This window comes from Tyto alba, unplaced genomic scaffold (assembly GCF_018691265.1).
Source record: "Tyto alba isolate M040663 unplaced genomic scaffold, T.alba_DEE_v4.0 Super-Scaffold_20, whole genome shotgun sequence".
NCBI lineage: Eukaryota > Metazoa > Chordata > Aves > Strigiformes > Tytonidae > Tyto > Tyto alba.
In genome coordinates this window covers 7978967-7996162 of record NW_024881283.1, presented here as the reverse complement: position 1 = coordinate 7996162, position 17196 = coordinate 7978967, and the positions used below count along the sequence as shown (strand labels likewise).

Here is a 17196-nt window from a genome sequence, read left to right as displayed (position 1 = left end):
TGATTTGAATACTTTCCCCAGGGGGGAAGGAGGGACTTTCCTCCAGTTGCCCCAAAGCAGTTGTCAAATCTCACCTCTTTTTTTAGATGAAGATGTACATTTCTTTATTAATTTCAGTTGCTGTACAAAAGTGCATAAACCAAGCCATTAGTTGAAAATTGTCCAAGCTGTTAATACCCACTTAATTTAAAACCCTCCTGTTTACCCAGACACCTCTAAATTTGGCCCTTTTCCCCATCTTGAACAAGAGGCTGTAATATCTTTCCTCTGCCTACAGCTGTCTACTTGCCAATCCCCTTAAGAGGTGCAGCATTCTTACACTAGTGATTTTGGTTAATACTGCTGTTATGTCCTGCAAGGAACAGGCGACGGGGACAACAAACCTCTTGCCCAGCTCATCATTTTGCCATCACCAAGCTGAGCTGCAGCTCTGAGAACTGAAGTGGATTTACCTGGACCTGTGCAGGACAGAATGCTTCCGAGTTCATGCCAGGCCCCAGCCACCTGAATTGGTGCGTAATTATATCCAGCCAAATCCTGTTCTCTTGCTGCAGTGTGAGAGGTGCCACCTCCGCACACCGTGGAGCTGCTGAGCTAAACCCCCCCCCCTTTGATCCCTTCCCCAGATCCCTGCAGGCTTGTATGCAGAAAGTGCTGTTGCACAGTAGCAGCTGCATTAACTACAGTGGTAAACCCTCCCCAGTGCTCTCACAGCGTTCCTCCCCTGAGCTTCACTGGAGGAAGGGGAGGATAGTGGTGTAAAACCACTCTTCTGAGAAGTGCAGGTGATCCCCTTTCACCCCCAGGAACACCAGCTTTCCTGCTTTGTCCATCTCCTGCAGCCCCAGGCGATCCTGCAGAGAGAAGTGTGACCGTAGCTTCCTGGGAGCCCCACCCTGGCCAAACGTTGGCGATGGCTGGGGAACCCAGAGTGGAGAAAAGCCCTGATGGTCAGAGCACGTTGTTGCAGCCAAAGTGGCTGGCAGGCTAGAGCAGGTTCCATCTCTGCTCTTCAAAGCTTCTCCTCATAGAGGGGAAAAAGACATTTTGGATGACTCTTACAGCAAGGCTTTAAAAAGGAGCAGAGTTCAGTACGCAAATGCTGAAGGGGATTTCGAGCCAGGCGTGACACCACCACTGTAAATCCCACTGCCACAACTGGCCTGGAGAGAAATGCCTTCCCAAACAGCTACTGGCAAGAGGAGGCAATGCCCCAGGAACAGCAGAGGTGGTGAGCAGAGCTGTGGGGTTCAGAGCTCCTCAAGGCCCCAGGGACACTACAGAGTGGAGACAGAAACCCCTCAGCCCCAGCAGAACGTACCTCTGTGTACAGCAAGGTCTCCTTCAGCGGGACGGTCTCCTTGGCTTGGCCGCTTTTGTAAAACCCAAACCACTGTCAGAATAAAAACCAAGGAACCAGTTGCTGAAGGGCTCCCAGGAAATAAGCAGGTTTTCAGCAGCTCCTGCAGTCTCAAGCCTGTGTTTGCGTTCAGCCTCAAGATCTGCCACCAAATGACAAACCAGAAACAAGCACGCAAGCACCAAAACACCACCCCAAAGCAGCACCCACCCTGCCTGCCTCACCTCGGAGATCGGAGGATCGACCATGGTATCATTGAGAAATCTCACCATCACAAACTTTTTCAGAGCCATCAGGTTTTTCTTGTATGTCTCATTGATGCCCTGGGTGAAAGCAATAGAGAACAGATCTAAGTCACCAGAAAGCTCCCTGAGACACATCAGGGAAAGCGCCTGCACCAGCCTGGGAGGCAGGAACATGCATTTCTGTCACCAGCCTCCCTTGGCTGTGCCCACGGCATTCAGCCTCATCTCCAGGCTGCAAAGAGGGGATGGGCCTCCCCTGCCTTCCCAGGGGAGGGAGGGGATTCACCCACTTGACAGAGGATGAGTGGGCTGAGCACGTGGCATAGCTACGCCAACCACGCCAGAGAGTGCAGTGACACAGGAGCTGCTCTGCCGTGGACAAGTCTTCATAAATCTACCAGCAAAAACACTTTGTACAGTCCTGGGATGAAGCGCAAAAAAAAACGCTCCCCTTTGAATTCCAGCAAAGCCAGGGAGACCATGAATGAATTCACTGCTAAGGCTTCTGCTCTCCTGCCAGCGTTTAATCATTCACCGGGTCCTTACCCTCTCCTGATTTATGTCAGCCAAAAAGATGCTGTTTTTCCTGTAGTCCTCCTCCTTCAGAGGGTCGTGCCAATACTCTGCTTGTACCAAGCTGGAGAAGAGAGAAACCAAAGGTCAGACTGGAAACCCAGAGCTTCTCAGGTGGGCCCGGCTGCCGTCACTGCAGCCTGATGGATATACTCACTGCTCCTGAACAGCCTCTGTGTAGGCACCCAGATCCAGCGTCTTCCGGATCCAGTCACAGATACGGGAGCTCTCACCGGGACAGCGTGGAAAGCCGTACACGCCTGGGGTACGGAGATGTGTAACAGCTCAGGGAGCCAAACTGAAATCCCTTCATCCCTCCGGCTGGTAAAGAACCACCCTCTTACGGAGCAGTGGCAAGAATTACCCAGGGAATCAAGCAGCCTTTAATCCTGCAATCTCATTAGACAGCCCTCCTGTCCCTGGGCACTATTACCCACAAAGATAATGGCTGATGTTCTTGAGCTGAAGGTATCTCTCTGGAGAATGGGGGCATGCAGATGAGTGGAATACTGCCCAGCTCGCCTGGTATGTCCCCAGGAGGTCTCAGGATGGTTCCCTACAAGTCTGCCCACTACTCTACAAAGAAATAAGACTCAAGCCATGGAACTTCTCAGGGGAGAGTATTTGAAATTCATTGCCAGCCACTCTTAAATCCCATTTCATACTGCCTCTTTATTAATCTACTGCAAAAAGCACCTCCCTTTCCTTGGGGCTTTAGCCTTCCAAATGCCGATTGCAAAATATCCTTGTGACCCAGAAGGCTTAGTTTCACAAAGGCTTTGCTCTGTAGTTAGAAATTTCTTCTCCCAGGACAACTAATCCCAAGGGCTTCCAAAGTATAAGAATTCTACCCAGACAATAAGTCGTCTACTTACAGAGGTCCCTTCTCCTTGCCAGTTAAGCAAGACAGAGAAGACAATGTAGTCAGCTAACAACTAGGCCAAAGCAGATCACCAGATTCAGACAAGAACAAAGGGACAGTTTCATTCAGAAGAAAATGGTCAGGTTTTTATGAAGAAGCCAAAAAAAAGTAATTCCTCCTGCCAACAAAAGCTGCCCCCCGCCCCGCTCAGGAGGTGTGAGGACAAGGTGTCAGGAGCTTAAGAGGACACTACCTTGGTGCTGTCCCCCAACAGAGATCAAGTTGAGCATGGGAGGAGAAGGACACCTCTGGGCCACGGCCCTCCTGCGGGGAAAGAGGAAGGAGCTGAGCCACTCGCTTCTGTCAGTTTTGCAGAGAGAATTAACCCTTCCTGGTAGAGGAAAGCTACAGGTAAACAGGTCCTTGCCTCCTGTGGAGCGCTCCTACCTTTACGAAGGGGTTTGTCAATTTACAGCTGCTTAGTACTTCAAAAGAGCTTTAAATCAGAACCTAAAACCCCACAGAAATCATTGGAAATTAAAGAGAAGTGTAAACTTACAGGAACTGGCCTCCCTGGGAGAAGCCCATTGCGTTGTAACCTCCTGTCAGGTGAGGGTCCTTTGCGAGTTGGCTGCAAACCTCTCTCACTTGATCGTTCACATTCATAAAGAAGCTGTTCTCCATATCCTGATGGATTAGCCAGATTAGAAAGTACAACTTGTCCCTTTACAATGGCTTACACTATTTTAATCTCTGCAAATAAGTTACTAACAGTTCTGCTTTTGGAAGAGGACCTTAACCTTCACAATATGAGAGAAGTGAAATTCAAGCTTTGAGACTTCCCCCTTCACCACATCTTTGTTCCTACTCTGCCCGGCAAAACCGTCTCATATGGAACAGTGACATTGCCCTAAAGTTCTTGACAATTTGAGTCCTTTCAGATTCTCTGTGTGTGTGTGTATATATATATAAAAATATATTAAAAAAAAATATTTATGAAAAAAAAAAAATTTCACCCATCTTCTCCAGACCCCAGAAAATAACATACATTGCACATTATCCTGAAAGACTACTTAAAGAAATTCCATAGGGCTACATAAAACTGTAAAAAAACATGAAGGCATAGAAAGAGTGTATCTTAATTATACTGAAGATGTATAGTGAATAAATGGTTGTAAATCAAAAAGGACGGCAACGGATAAAGCTCTGCTTTAGAACAGTATCTTATCAGATGCCTTTGTATTACCTGGAGTGGGCAGAGAGTGCTAATCAGCGGGTTTGCATATTAATCCAGTTTAGACTAGGGATTTGGTTTTCCCCAGTTCTTTTCTGTAGGTATTATCTAGACTTTATTGGTTTCTACCTGTCAAAGCTGTTTATTTCACAAAGAAGAAAAACAAATAGCAGGGAAAATACAACAGGAATCTTTGTGGATTCATGCTGGTAACAGAGGCCGCAGTAACTGTCGCACTCTCAGATCCACACACTGGCCAAACCACGAGTGACATCAGAGCTGGTTACCTGTATCAGGTTGCTTCCAATCTTGAGAGACAGAACATAAATCCCCGGTATTTTATTCTCCACTATTTTCTTAATGTAGCCCATGCTCTGTGGATTGCAGCAACTGTCTCCTGTGAAAGGCAACGCCACGAAGCACCATCACACCGCCGCCCCAGCCCTCGCCTCCCCACCACAAACACACCCGGACCCCTCCCTGCTGCAACGGGAGTTGCCAACGGACACACGACCCCGGGAGAGGAGGGTCCGCACCTCCCGGTCTCCGCAGAAACCCGCGGCCCAGGACGGGGGGAGGACACCGGAGCGGGGCCGGGGCCGGCCTGCGAGCTCCCCTCGGGCCCGCTCAGCCCCCAGAGCTGTTACCGGAGGATCGTCGCCGCCCCCCGCCGCCGGTCCCGGCTCACCCATGCCGTGCCAGATAACCAGGGGAACGGCGGCAGCCCCGCAGCCCGAGCGCAGCCCCAGCAGCACCAGCACCGCCACCCTGAGCGCCGCCATCTTGACTAGGCACATGACTCGCGGCGCGGCACGGGTCAGGCGGCGGCGGCGGGGCCATGAGGGGGGCGTGGTCCGCTGCAGGGGCGTGGTCCGCGGCGGGGGGCGGGGCCTAACGGCGGCGCGGCACGGCCGCGTTGTTCCCGCTGGAGCCGCCGGTTCGAGTCCCGCCGTTGCTCCATCCCACGCAAGTCCCTGAAATCCCAAATCTTGCCACAGCGCGTGGTTGCGTCCTGCTCCCCGCCACGGAACACGGAGCCGGGAGACCCAAGGCCACCCTGGTCCCCTCTGGGGTTGGGGAGACGCCTCTCCGCGTACGTGAGCTACTCCAGGGGGATGGGATGGGGCAGGGAAGGAGCCTCCCTTCGCACCAGCCGAGGGAGGGCAGGGGGTACCTCTGGGGCTTCTGCAGGAACACCCCGGGGTGGGTGAGACCCCGCTGCCCTGCCACGTTGTTGTGGTCAAAGGGTATAAACTACGGGTGCAAATAAGGTCGCCCGGGAAAGTTTGAGGCTGCTGTAAACCACGGTGCTCATAAAATGTTTGTGCCGGCACTGCAGGCGTCTGCGACCAGCAGCCAGCTCTGCTCCCACCATGCTCAGGAGGAAATTCCATGGGTCACCGCCCTGCTGCTCCTGTGTTTGTTATGTTTGAGATTTGCTTCCCAACAGGGCTGGATGTTATCTCAAGGAGAAGTAAGCAGCAGCGTTGTGGACAGGAGAGGATGCAGCGCCATGCAGAAAACCCGCAGGCAGGGGATGGGCTGGAGGCAGAGCAGGATGAAGCCCCTCTGCTTGCTCAGCAGCCCTCCTCCTGCACAGGTAAATCTGCTCCCTGGGGAGGAGCGGGCTGAAGTGTGGCCTCAGCAAGGCCTGGGAGCCAGCAACCTCAGGCTTCGATGTGTCCCCTCCATCCTTGGGCACGTCTTGCCTTCCCGCCCCTCCATTCTCCTGAAAATATGAACTGCCATTCCTGCAGAGGAGGGCAGGGGCTCAGTGGTAGATGTCTGCAGGCTACCTGGAAAGAGCCATTTGTTGCTGCAGTAAGGTGATTACCTGGTGACACAGATCTGCAGGAGGAGGCCTCGCTGACCAGCCCTGGTTTGTGGGTACTCTCCTTCCACAGGGCTCTGTTCTGCTCGCTGTGGCCTGACCCTGGTCCTGCACGTCTCTCTCTTCGTGGCATACGCGCTCCGGGTCAGCCTCAGCATCGCCATCGTTGCCATGACTAACAGCAGCCATCCCCACGGCTGGTCCGGCAGCGTTCCCCACAGCTCCTACCCTGGATTTGCTCAGGACGTAAGTGGAAAGCAGATGCAGATACCTGAAAGCCACTTCCCGGGCTCAGTCCACTCTTGCTTTTGCATGAGGACAGACTTGGAAGGAGCAGAGAAAAGCCTTGAAAAGGGGGCGAACGGGTAGAGAGCTCAGTTTGTTGTACTCAGAGCTGCATTTCCCGGTTGCTTCTCCCTTTCTGGGAGGAGTCTGTGCCTGGAAAACAGAGATCTCTCTCTGACAGACACGTCATGTCTCCTCCAGATCCCCAGGTACAATTGGAGTGCTGAGACTCAAGGAATCGTCCTCAGTTCCTTCTTCTATGGCTACAGCATCACACAGGCACTGGGCGGGTACTGCTCAGGGCTGTTTGGAGGGAAACCCGTCCTGGGCAGCGGGCTCCTGCTCTCCTCTGTGCTCACCCTCCTCGTGCCCCGAGCAGCAGAGCTCGGCGTGAGCTTCCTCATCGGGCTGCAGGTGCTGCTGGGCTTGGCTGAGGTCAGTCGTGGCTCCCAGTGCTGCCAGGCTATGAAACTTCCTCTGGTTAGCTGTGACTACGCTCCCTGTGTCCCTTCCCTCCATGCTCCTTGTTATCTTTGCAGGGAGTGATATTTCCAGCTCAGTACACGCTCTGGGCAAAATGGGCTCCTCCACTGGAACGCAGCAGGCTCATGAACATCGCTGATGCTGGTAAAACACAAGGACTTTTCCTTTCTATCAATTCAGTAAGTGCAGGAGCTCCCCTCATCGCCTCCTTTCCAAGCCAGTCCTTGTAGCAGCCTCAAGTTCAAGGCTGTAGGTCTTTGGCAAAGAAGTGGTAGCAGCATTCAGCCTTTCTGCTTCCCCTCCTCCCACCCTATGTCTTCTCTGTCTCCTCAGCTCAGGTCAGCTTGAGGCAGGAGAGGGAACCCAAACACTGAAGGGAGCAAACCTAGATACAAGGGTACTTATTTGCACTTCATTTGTGCCACCACATTTGCCCGTCACAAATCAGGCTGGAGGCTGTAGGTCTGTCCCACTTGCTTCTAGTCACACAAAGTCCCATTAAAATTACTCTCCTGGTTTCTGATCCCTAGGATGCACTTTTGGGACTTTCGTTGCTCTCCTTGTGGCTGGGATCATCTGTCAGAGTCTGGGGTGGCCTTTTGTCTTCTACATATTTGGTGAGTAACGGCCCATCATGTCCCTCTACTCCAACCCCACTGCAGACCGTTTGCTGGCAGAGCTCCCAAAGGTTCTTCATCAGAGCCCTGTGGGACCTACTCCATCCTTATTAGTCCCACGCAGAGCTCTGGGCTCCCCTCTCACCCGCCAGGCCAGGATGAAACAATTTTGCTGGGCTATTATTAAGGAATGTACCTTTGCTGAACCTTTCGTGCCTTCAAGCCAGCCCATTCCCCTGTGAGCAATGGGTTCAGGGGAGTTTGTCCCTTTCCATCTTCCAGCACTCGCCGTTTCACTAGTACCAGCCTCTGTCCTGCTGGCTCTCAGCTCTGCTGCAGCTCACCATTAAGAGGAGCTGGCACTGAGAGCCCCACTCCTCGCAGGTGCCGTTGGCTGTGCCTGGTGCCTCTGCTGGTTCCTCCTCGTGTACGAGGACCCTGCACATCACCCGTGGATTAGTGCCGGGGAGCAGGAGTACATCGTGTCGTCGCTGGCTCACCAGGTATATGCAAACCTTTTATCCACGACTGACCAAACTGCGGACACAGTGGCAAAGGGACTGCTGTCAGGCAGTGCAGCTGGGTTCCTTATGCAGCAGCCAGGGATAGTCCCAATCTTCACAGCACCAGGTGGAGAGAGCAAGGAAGGCCTGGACAGCCCACCCAGGGGATGTGAGACAGGAAAGGAGGCATTGGCCGATGTTTTATTCCTTTCAGGGCAGCTCTCATGGCCGCTCCCTCCCACTTGTGGCCATGGCTAAGTCACTGCCTCTTTGGGCGATCACTGTTGCCTGCTTCTGCACTGACTGGCTGTTCTACATGCTGCTGACCTCCATGCCCACGTTCATGAGCAACGTCCTCCACTTTGACCTCAGAGAGGTGAGTGCTGCCCTGCAGCTGAGGCTGGTCCCTGCAACAGCACCGGGACTTGGTCTCTCTGTAGGTTGGAAACATTGAGGTTCCTCAGGGATAGCTCTTCCTGAAGATCGGTGGCTCTAGGACCAAGAGAGCTGCAGTCTTGGAGCTCTTGGTGCTGTTAGTTCATGGCATGGACATGACAATGCCTTGCTCTCTGCTCTGCAGAACGGGCTCCTCTCCTCCATGCCTTACATTGGGAATGGGCTGGGGCACATCCTGGCTGGGCTTCTGGCTGATTTCCTCCTGGCCAGGCGAGTGCTTGACACGGCAGCTGTCAGGAAGCTCTTCTCAGCACTCGGTAAGGACAAGCTTTCATCTGCCTTCCAGCCTTTCCAACACACTTGTGTGGCCTGTTATAAAACACATCCCCTTTTCCTCCCAAGGGATGCTGCTCCCAGCCGCCTTCCTGGTGGCTGTACCTTACATTGGCTGCAGTTCCACGGTTGTTGTTGTGCTTCTAACACTGGCCTTGACAATAATCAGCCTGACAGGGGCAGGCATCAATATTAACCACATCGATATAGCACCGAGGTAAGTGGGGCTGACCTCTGTGCCCTCCCTGGCTCTGCATCTTCCCTGTTCCCAACCCCCCAAGGCTTCTGCAACTCCTACTCTCCCTTCCTTTATCTTCTGTAGTTGATGGCATTGTAAGCTAAGGAGTAAAAGAAAGGCTTAAAATCCCCACCCCAGTTTTGCAGGGATGATCCTAGTGTTGCTCAGCATGACAGGCAGTATTCATGCAGATGAGGGAAGGGACTGGCAGCACCTACTCCTCTCCCTTCTTGTGACAGTTTATTCTTTGCCTCACTCAGGAAATCTTTGCTTCCCCTCCTCAGATATGCAGGGTTCCTGCTGGGAATCACAAATACCTTTGGCATAGTTGCAGGAATTATCGCTCCTACCGCAGTTGGACTTCTCGTCAGCCAGGTAATTCGGGACTGCAAGCTGCAAGCACATCCCTGGAAGAAAACACAGCTCTGCTCTCAGAAATGGATTCCTTTCTTTGCACTGAGTCAAAAATTATTCCAAGCCAACCCACACTCCCAATGAACACATGTGATGTAGCACCCAGGAAACCAGAGCTCTGAACCATTTTGAGGACAGGGGGATGACTCAGAAATCAGGAAGAGCTCCACATGGGCCCCATCTGGATGTTCTTAGAGATGGGGAGAGGGTCGAGGGAGTGGGATGAGGGGGAAGCTCTGTGCCAGGAGGAAAAGCTTCCTGAATTCAGCACAGCACACAAGGTTTCCAAAAATGCCAAGGCAGGAAATGCATCTCCAACAAGAGGGGGTCTGGCATATGTCTTGAGTTGAGCAAAGCTCTTCTGCTCTCGGTACTATTAAAAGCAGAGGATGGAGATGAGTTTAATGCCCGTGAACTGGGTGGCAGTAGTTAGGTGACCACTACATGGAGATAAAGGGAAGGGTGATACCACTGTGATCTGTTCTTGGCCTCCCAGGATCCCCAGACTGGCTGGAGGAATGCCTTCTTCGTATCTGCAGCCCTCAACCTGTTTGGCCTGATCTTCTACACAGCCTTTGGCAGCGGAACCATCCAAGACTGGGCTAGGGAGGACACTGCTATGCAATGAGAGCCGCGAACATGGGAAGGTACACAAGAGACTGGGCTGCAAACGGGCACGGGTCAGGCAGGAGCCCTGTCCACTACCATGCTCTCCCCTGCGCAGCGAAGCTCAGCCATGTGCTCCCGCCTGCTCCCAGGGCCCTTGCAGCATCCTCAGGCGATGGCTCGAGCTATGCAGCCCTGGCCGCTCTCTTGACTCTTGAAGTGCCCAGCACCTTCACCCAGCTCTGTCCACCATCTGATCCCAATCTACTCCCCTGGGGAGGCACCAGCCCTTCGACCCATGTTGCCTGCTGTGCATTTAACCCTGCCCCTGGGAAGGAATGCTGCAGGGTGGACAGATCCTAAACGGATTCATAGAGAGCTGGTAAAGCTGGCTGTCAGCTGAGCTCTGTAAGGAGCCTGTGGCTATTTCCAGCAAAGCTGTTCTTAGGTGAAGTAAATCAATAATGAAGTAGTAGAGTAACATTACTTTTTAACTAACAGCTTCTCATGCCCTCTGCACAGACTCCTAACACTTTTTTCTCTTCTTAATGAGACAAGCTGATTATTCATTCATCCTTCATCCTGTTTTAGAAGCAACTGAGGCAAAAAATAAGTGAGGGCATTACAGAGTTCAGCCTGGCAGCCCTGAGCATGGCCCCTGAGGGGCAGAGAAGAGGATAAACATGGAAAGCCTTGAGCTGGTGCCATCCTTACTGAGTGAGAGCCTCATTGCAAGCATCCTACTCAGGATGTGGCCACTGAAAGAGATGTTTGGACCCAAAAAGGGTTGTGAATTTGGTTTACCCCCTTCCCAGAGAAGCCACATTATGCTCTGCTCCCTGCTGACTGAGGGTGTGGGCTGCGACTCTTCGCTTGATCCAGATTAAGTCAAAATCATGCAAAAAAAAAAGAGGATCCGGATCCCAGGCAGAGATCTGAAACCCTCCAACGCTTCCCTGAAAGAGCTGAAGTGAAATTGAGATATGTTCCCGGGCCTCTTTCAAGGGAACTGAGGGGCGTGGAGGTGGGAGAGGCTCCGGGAGCCAGGCCTGGGTAAGCTACACTCGGTGCTGCTTGGGAGTGGGAAAGCTCCAACACCTTCAGGTGCGGCGTCTCCCCGAAAAATCACTGTGGCTCATCCCTCCCGGCCTCAGCGCCAGCCCGGGGCTCTCTGGAGCGATCCCCACGGCAGAGGCAGCAGCTCACGGTGGGACAGGGCCGGCGGCCCCTCCACACCCGCGGCCCGTGGGACAAAATGGCGGCGGGGGCTCCCCCGCGCCCCGCGGTTGCCACGGCAACGGGCAGCGGCGCCACCCCGCGCCCTCCGACCGCCAGGGGCACTGCATCCGGCGCCGTCCCATAAGGCCTCGCGGCGGCGCCCAGCTGATCTCTTCCCCGCCTCCATCATGGCGGTGAGTGGCGGAGCCTGCGGGCCGCGGCCGGGCTGTGCCGTCTCTATCCACCGCCATCCGTCCTCGGCGGGGCCCGAACGCGCCGGTGCCCGTGCGGGCGGGAGCGGGGGAGGCCGGGAGGGAGAGCTGCTGGGCCGGTATGGGCAGGGAGAAGCTCATGGGTCGCCCTGGGGGAGCGGCTGCCATGACAGGCCGCGGCCTGCCCGGTGGCTGCGCTGCCGCCGCGGAGCCGGGCTTCTCCCCCGGGGTGGAGCAGGGCTCGGGGTCAGGCTGCGGTAGCGGCTTCTCCGGCGGCTGGGGCGAGCGGTGGGCTTGTCTTCCCCTTCCGTGTTATGGGGTGGGCACACACACACACACACACAGCCCCCCATTTAGCCTCCGTGTCGTTTCTCCGCAGCAAGACCAAGGTGAAAAGGAGAACCCCATGCGAGAGCTGCGCATCCGCAAGCTCTGCCTCAACATCTGCGTGGGGGAGAGCGGGGACAGGCTCACCCGAGCGGCCAAAGTGCTGGAGCAGCTGACAGGCCAGACCCCTGTCTTCTCCAAAGGTGAGGGGGGGGTGGGTTTTGCTGCCGGCTGCCAACGGGGGCTGCGAAGTAGTAGTTTGGGTTTTGCCTTCAGCAGGGGTTGGTTTTTTGTTTTTCTTACTCTCCTGAGCATGCAGAGGGTGAAGAGACCGTGTGGCTCCCAGGGAAGAGGCTCTTTGGCAGACCGAGGGTGGGGAGGTCTGCTCTGATGTGGGCCTTGTGAGAGCTGGAGGCTCTTAAATATTGAGGTGCTGGTGGTCGTTTCTGTCAGGTCACTTCAGAATTAGGCTGCTGCTCTGTGCTTGTCTCCAAGGGGGAATGTGTGGTTGCTTTGATTCTTTTTTCTTTCCTTTAAAGTAATTTCTTAGGTGGTCTTAAACAAGCTCTGAATGCCCTGGGTGGGAATTCTTTGAATAGCGTCTCAGTGTAATTATTGCTGCCTACAGCACGATACACTGTAAGATCATTTGGAATCAGAAGAAATGAGAAGATTGCTGTTCATTGCACGGTTCGTGGGGCCAAAGCAGAGGAGATTCTGGAGAAGGGGTTGAAGGTGAGAATTTGCCTGGTCTGGATCTTGATTTGTGAAAAAATTTAATCCATACCAACTGAAAAGATACGTGATTTGAAATGTTGCACCTGACTTAGTTACAGGTCAGTTGTGGATGATAAGGGTTGGGGGAACAGCTTTGTTCAATTCACAGGCTGCTGTGTTTGCACTGCTTCTGTGTCTGGTTGCTGCTTCATCCTTATTTAAGAGTTAGGGGGTGCAGTTGCTGCTTTTTCTTGAGGTTTTATCTTTGCTGCTGTGATTTATAAGCAGGCTGTGTAAGCAAAATATTAGGGATAAAGACTGAGTTGCATGTAAGTACATTGTGGGTCTGGTAGCAGTTGGAACACGTAGGACTTCTTATTCTGTTTTGCAGCCAATAGTGACTGACAACAAATGTTTCAGGTGCGAGAATACGAGTTGAGAAAAAACAACTTCTCAGACACTGGGAACTTTGGCTTTGGAATCCAGGAGCACATCGATCTGGGAATTAAATACGATCCCAGTATTGGTATCTACGGCTTGGACTTTTACGTGGTGCGTATTCCTCACTTCCTCGCAGCTCCTGGGCTTGTGTAGAAGCTCTAGAAGGAGCCTAGAGCGATACCTGTTTCAGTTAGCAATGAGCTTGCTGCTAAGTGCTGGAAGATAAAAAAATGTCAACAAAATCCAAGTCTAAACTGAGATTCCCAGGGCTGCCATAAAATCTCTGAGTTATGACATGGCTCACAAAGCCTCTTCAGAAATAAATACTGTGGCTCTTACTGTTACTCCTGGGATAATGCTGGAGCAGCTGTGCTAGGTTTGGGGAAGGAAGGAGCAGCAGTGGAAAGTGCAGCAGGGGCTTCAGGAATGCTGACTGAAAGACGCGTTGCACTGCTGGAAGGTTCTCCGTGCGCCTAGAAGGCTCGGGGTGGATCATGTAGCAGTGGTAGTGGCTGGTGTGTTTGACTCTGTTCTGTGCCTCATGCTAAATCTCCAAAATAGAGGGAAGCTATTTGTATGTGTTAGCAATGCTGTTCAGTGTATCTTTTCTCGAGAGCTGAGGCCTCTGAGTAAATCTTCCACACTCATTTTGGTTTCTCTTAGTCAGTGTACATGCTAAGGTGTCCCAACCTAGGAGCTGTCCCTGTCAGTTTACCTGGCTGCTCAGAAGTTACTTCTCAGTTTACATTGAGGTTGTAGAAGATAACACTCTGTCTTGAACATGACTCGGACAGTGAGACCTTACTGATGTGGAAATTCTAGCTTTTTCTCCCTAGAAAACTGTTAAGTTTAAGAAAATAAATAAATGCTGGAATGAAACAGTTATGGGTCTCCTCTCCTGGCAGGTGCTGGGCAGGCCTGGCTTCAGCATTGCTGACAAAAAACGCAGGACTGGCAACATTGGAGCCAAGCACAGAATTGGAAAGGAAGAAGCCATGCGCTGGTTTCAGCAAAAGGTAAAGTCCATCTTTATTTTTGTATTCCAGGAGTTTCCCAGCAAGTATCAGCAAAATGCTTCACTGTGGAAAGGCTGGAACAAGTCACTGGGCAGGAGGAGTTTTTGATCACTGCTTAAATCATTGATTTTTTTCCTGCTCTGGGACAGCAGAAGCTGTGTTGGAGCATGAGTGCTCTTCATGCCCCTTTTTTGTGGTGTTGAAAGTGCAGCTCCTGGAGGATAGCTGGAAGTATCAGCTCTTGTCTAAATCAGTCTCCCACGGTTTTTGGAGATGTGTGTATGTGAATCCCAAGTGATGAGGCAGTGTTAGGATTTGTCTGACACAGCTTCTAGCTCAGCTGCCAGACTTGGAGGATGGAGCAGTACAAATAAAACGAATTCTTAGGTTTATCTGTCCATGTGATCTGACAGACTTGATAGTGAATGGGAGATGCTGAAAGCTTGATTGGAAACGCTCAGAGATGGGACTACTCATACGCTTTCAGAGGTAGAAAGGGTGGACGGTCTGTCTGGAGGGTCTTTACTGGCTACTTTGCCTAGATCTAGACCGGTCATACCCCCATACAGGGCGGGCTCCAGCTGGTTCCTGTGGAATGGCTTTTTTTTCCCCTCATGTCTGGTTCTGCTTACTGTGGTAGTTACTGTCGGGGACCAAATCCTGGGATTCTAAGAGGGACAAGTGTAGTTGCAGTCAGATCAACCTGTGAAGGGTGGGGCTTCTTGTTTTGCTGGGTTGATGTGTGGAGTTCAATACTTATCTGAACAAAGGGCCCCTTGGAAGTTAACAGTACAGCAGCAAAGTTGAAGGGCAGTGAGTTAACTGCAGGAGAACTGGTGTTTCATGTCAGTGTTGTCTAGCTGGCTTGGAATAAACATGATGGCTCAGTTTTCACCACAGTGGTACTGTACCTTTATCTGACAGTGATTTCTCACTCGGTTCTTTTTGTTTTGTTTTGTCCTCACAGTATGATGGCATCATCCTTCCTGGTAAATGAGCAGTTCCTGTTACCAAAAAAAGCAAATAAAATTTTCTAACCCCTAACTTCGGTTGTGAATTTTGTGGGCGTTCTTCCTGACCTGGGAAGCTGCTGGGAGCAAGGGTGGCTTACACTGGAAAGGCAGCAGAAAGACATGGACTGCTGCTGTGCACTTGAAGAGGACATGCTGTTGTGAAGAGCAGATGTTGAATTTGCATGGATACAGTCTCCATTTCTGTACTATCCAACAGCACAAGTAATATGTAGAACTTTCACTAGAGTCTGCAGATGGGCATAGAAAGAGGGGGAAAAAAAATGCTTTTTGATCAATGGAGTTGCAGAGCAGAATTTCTGAAGGATTAAATTCCTGATGGGAACAAAGTAAGTCAGTGTGCTGGTTCTGATCCTCCACAGACCAGCCTATAGTCTTAAGGGCAGCCTGCTCTTTAATAAACGAGGGATTCCGAATTAGCAGAAAAAACTGGGTTGCTCTAGGAACTTTTGGGAGTGCAAGTGCAGTGGGAAGCCAAAGGAAATGGCACATGTATCTCCTCTTAATAAAGCAGAGCTGTAAAGCCAAAATGTGGCTGAAGGTTCTTTGTCTAAGCAAGCACGACAGTGGTTGGAAGGGGCTGAGGGGATGGGCAAGGCCCGTGGTGCTGGGAGGCTCCTGAGATTCAAACCAGGTGTCACAGGGGGCTGAAATCAGCCAGCAGAAACCCCTGATCCACGTTGCTGCTTCTGTGAGCAGTGTGAGTGACCTCAAGTGCCTGTACCTGCAGCCGGTAGCGTTGTTTCTACACCCCAAGTTGTGTGCGTAATGTGCTGTAGAAATCCTAAAGCAATTACTGGATGTGCTTGGAAAGTAGAGGATGAATCTTGATTGGCTTGTTAAAATGTTTAAGGGTTGTGAACTGGCACTTTTTAATTCCACAGCCAGACATTTTTCCCCTGCAAAGGAATGGCCTTTATTGTTTAAAGAGAAAATTCCCTGCAGGACAATATAGCTCACACAGGTGGAGTTTAGCAACACCCTTGCCTCTGCCTGTAGTGCTCAATTCTTTCCTGAATCTTACAGTAAAAAATTATAATAAATCAAGGAAAAAACTCCCATCTGAATCTGCATGCACTCCACCATCAGTGACTGTGCACTGTTGTCTCAAAGACTAGACCATTCCCTTGTCAAGCCTGTTTGAAGCTGTAAATCAGGAGAGGTTGCCAGTGCTGTTGGGTATGGAGCCTGCTCCAAAATACACAGGGCAGCATGTGCTGTGCATGCTAAAATACACAGAGGAAAGTAGAATTTGAACAGAAATCATATTCTGCCTCGGTATAGCTTTATGCTTGACGTAAACTCTTTGAGAGAGTGAATTCTTGAAGAAAAGTCAATAACTAACTTCTGCAGGCTGCTCAGTTTTGGTGAGTTGCAAAAGAAAGTGAAAACCAGCCTGCTTTGCTGAAGCTCTTGACTTGGCATCTTTGTGGCGCATTGGGGTTCCCTGAGTGATACGCTGGCTTCCTGGATGTGATTTCACTGTGTTCTGCAAAAAAGACTGGAAGAAAACCAAGAGCGTTTTCCCAGATGCTCAGTAGCACGTGGCTGCCTTGGCCTGAGGTGAAGGTGACCAGCCCATCTAGGATCACGTGCCAGGACCTGTTATCAGAAGATGCTGGCCTCAGCATGTGACTGCTGTGTGATGTTTTGTAATGTCTGTGGGTTTCTCCCTTGCCTCCTGCTTGTCACAGTTATTGTTGCTCTGGGGTTGTATTTCAGACCCGCTGAGGCAGGGTTTGGAGTGCTGTGGTGTGGTTTGTCCTGATGTACTGAGCCCAAGAGCCTGAGTCTGCTCTGCAGCGCTGTGAGGGCAGCTCTGCAGTCCCTGTGCCCTCTGAACAGGCAGCCAGGGTTTTAATAAAGACTGGGAACTGTTTCAGATGCAGTGACAGGAAGGGACCCCTGGCACTGAGCAAGTGCCTGCCCCAGGAATCTCAAGTTTCCTAATCACTTGTTTTACAGGTCATACTCTGCTTTTTACAGTAATGGGGAAGTGCTGATTGAGTTCAAAACCAATCTGTCAGCTTGATGGTACAAATAACAGAACCTGGCTGGCAATATATCTGTGAGGGCTCCTGGTTCAGATATGAAGGGATTCTTTTCCAGCTGATAACTTATTTTCAGCGCACCATTTGCCTCTCAAATCTCCTGGAGTCTCATAGCATCCCCGATTCCCTCTGCTCGAGCTAGAGCACAGCACTTGGAAGAGCAGGAGATCTTGGTGAGTTTTCTCTTCCTTGCTATCAAGATT

At 51.7% G+C, this 17196-nt stretch overlaps 3 protein-coding genes across 6 annotated transcripts; 2 read left to right on the top strand and 1 right to left on the bottom strand.

Moving 5' to 3' along the window:
• Nucleotides 1–77: 77 nt before the first annotated feature.
• Nucleotides 78–5094, bottom strand: PPT1 (palmitoyl-protein thioesterase 1). The gene is made up of 9 exons (XM_033003203.2): nt 4963–5094; nt 4562–4671; nt 3600–3727; nt 3294–3364; nt 2336–2438; nt 2152–2242; nt 1585–1683; nt 1322–1393; nt 78–854 (listed from the first exon to the last, which is right to left on the bottom strand). Exons 1-9 carry the CDS (start codon nt 5069–5071, stop codon nt 732–734), a joined length of 906 nt encoding a protein of 301 aa, XP_032859094.1. The 5' UTR covers nt 5072–5094; the 3' UTR covers nt 78–731.
• Nucleotides 5095–5148: 54 nt separating this feature from the next.
• LOC104358529 (sodium-dependent phosphate transport protein 3-like) lies at nt 5149–10452 on the top strand. Of its 3 annotated transcripts, none has more exons than XM_042793816.1 (12): nt 5149–5367; nt 5725–5874; nt 6179–6351; nt 6592–6825; nt 6930–7017; nt 7404–7490; nt 7875–7993; nt 8208–8369; nt 8574–8706; nt 8792–8939; nt 9245–9335; nt 9871–10452. In XM_042793816.1, exons 2-12 carry the CDS (start codon nt 5778–5780, stop codon nt 10000–10002), a joined length of 1464 nt encoding a protein of 487 aa, XP_042649750.1. In that variant the 5' UTR covers nt 5149–5367; nt 5725–5777; the 3' UTR covers nt 10003–10452. The 3 variants fall into 3 exon arrangements, with proteins under 3 accessions (XP_042649750.1, XP_009962438.3, XP_042649749.1); XM_009964136.3 differs by having other exon boundaries at nt 5149–5371; XM_042793815.1 differs by having other exon boundaries at nt 5149–5874.
• Nucleotides 10453–11304: 852 nt separating this feature from the next.
• On the top strand, nt 11305–14955 carry RPL11 (ribosomal protein L11). 2 transcript variants are annotated; one of them, XM_033003304.1, is made up of 6 exons: nt 11305–11392; nt 11790–11940; nt 12366–12472; nt 12875–13006; nt 13801–13911; nt 14879–14955. In XM_033003304.1, exons 1-6 carry the CDS (start codon nt 11387–11389, stop codon nt 14906–14908), a joined length of 537 nt encoding a protein of 178 aa, XP_032859195.1. In that variant the 5' UTR covers nt 11305–11386; the 3' UTR covers nt 14909–14955. The 2 variants fall into 2 exon arrangements, with proteins under 2 accessions (XP_032859195.1, XP_032859196.1); XM_033003305.2 differs by lacking the exon at nt 11305–11392 and adding an exon at nt 11506–11529.
• Nucleotides 14956–17196: the final 2241 nt, after the last annotated feature.

Coding starts and splice junctions, on each gene's coding strand:
- PPT1 (XM_033003203.2), bottom strand. CDS start 5,071: ATGTGCCTAGTCAAGATGGCGGCGCTCAGGGTGGCGGTGCTGGTGCTG. Junction 2,243..2,335: donor ACAGAGGCTGTTCAGGAGCA/GTGAGTATATCC, acceptor TCTCTTCTCCAG/CTTGGTACAAGCAGAGTATT. Junction 1,684..2,151: donor CTGACATAAATCAGGAGAGG/GTAAGGACCCGG, acceptor GCTTTCACCCAG/GGCATCAATGAGACATACAA.
- LOC104358529 (XM_042793815.1), top strand. CDS start 5,667: ATGGGTCACCGCCCTGCTGCTCCTGTGTTTGTTATGTTTGAGATTTGC. Junction 7,994..8,207: donor TGTCGTCGCTGGCTCACCAG/GTATATGCAAAC, acceptor TATTCCTTTCAG/GGCAGCTCTCATGGCCGCTC. Junction 8,370..8,573: donor TCCACTTTGACCTCAGAGAG/GTGAGTGCTGCC, acceptor TCTGCTCTGCAG/AACGGGCTCCTCTCCTCCAT.
- RPL11 (XM_033003304.1), top strand. Junction 11,941..12,365: donor GACCCCTGTCTTCTCCAAAG/GTGAGGGGGGGG, acceptor TGCTGCCTACAG/CACGATACACTGTAAGATCA. Junction 13,912..14,878: donor TGCGCTGGTTTCAGCAAAAG/GTAAAGTCCATC, acceptor TTGTCCTCACAG/TATGATGGCATCATCCTTCC.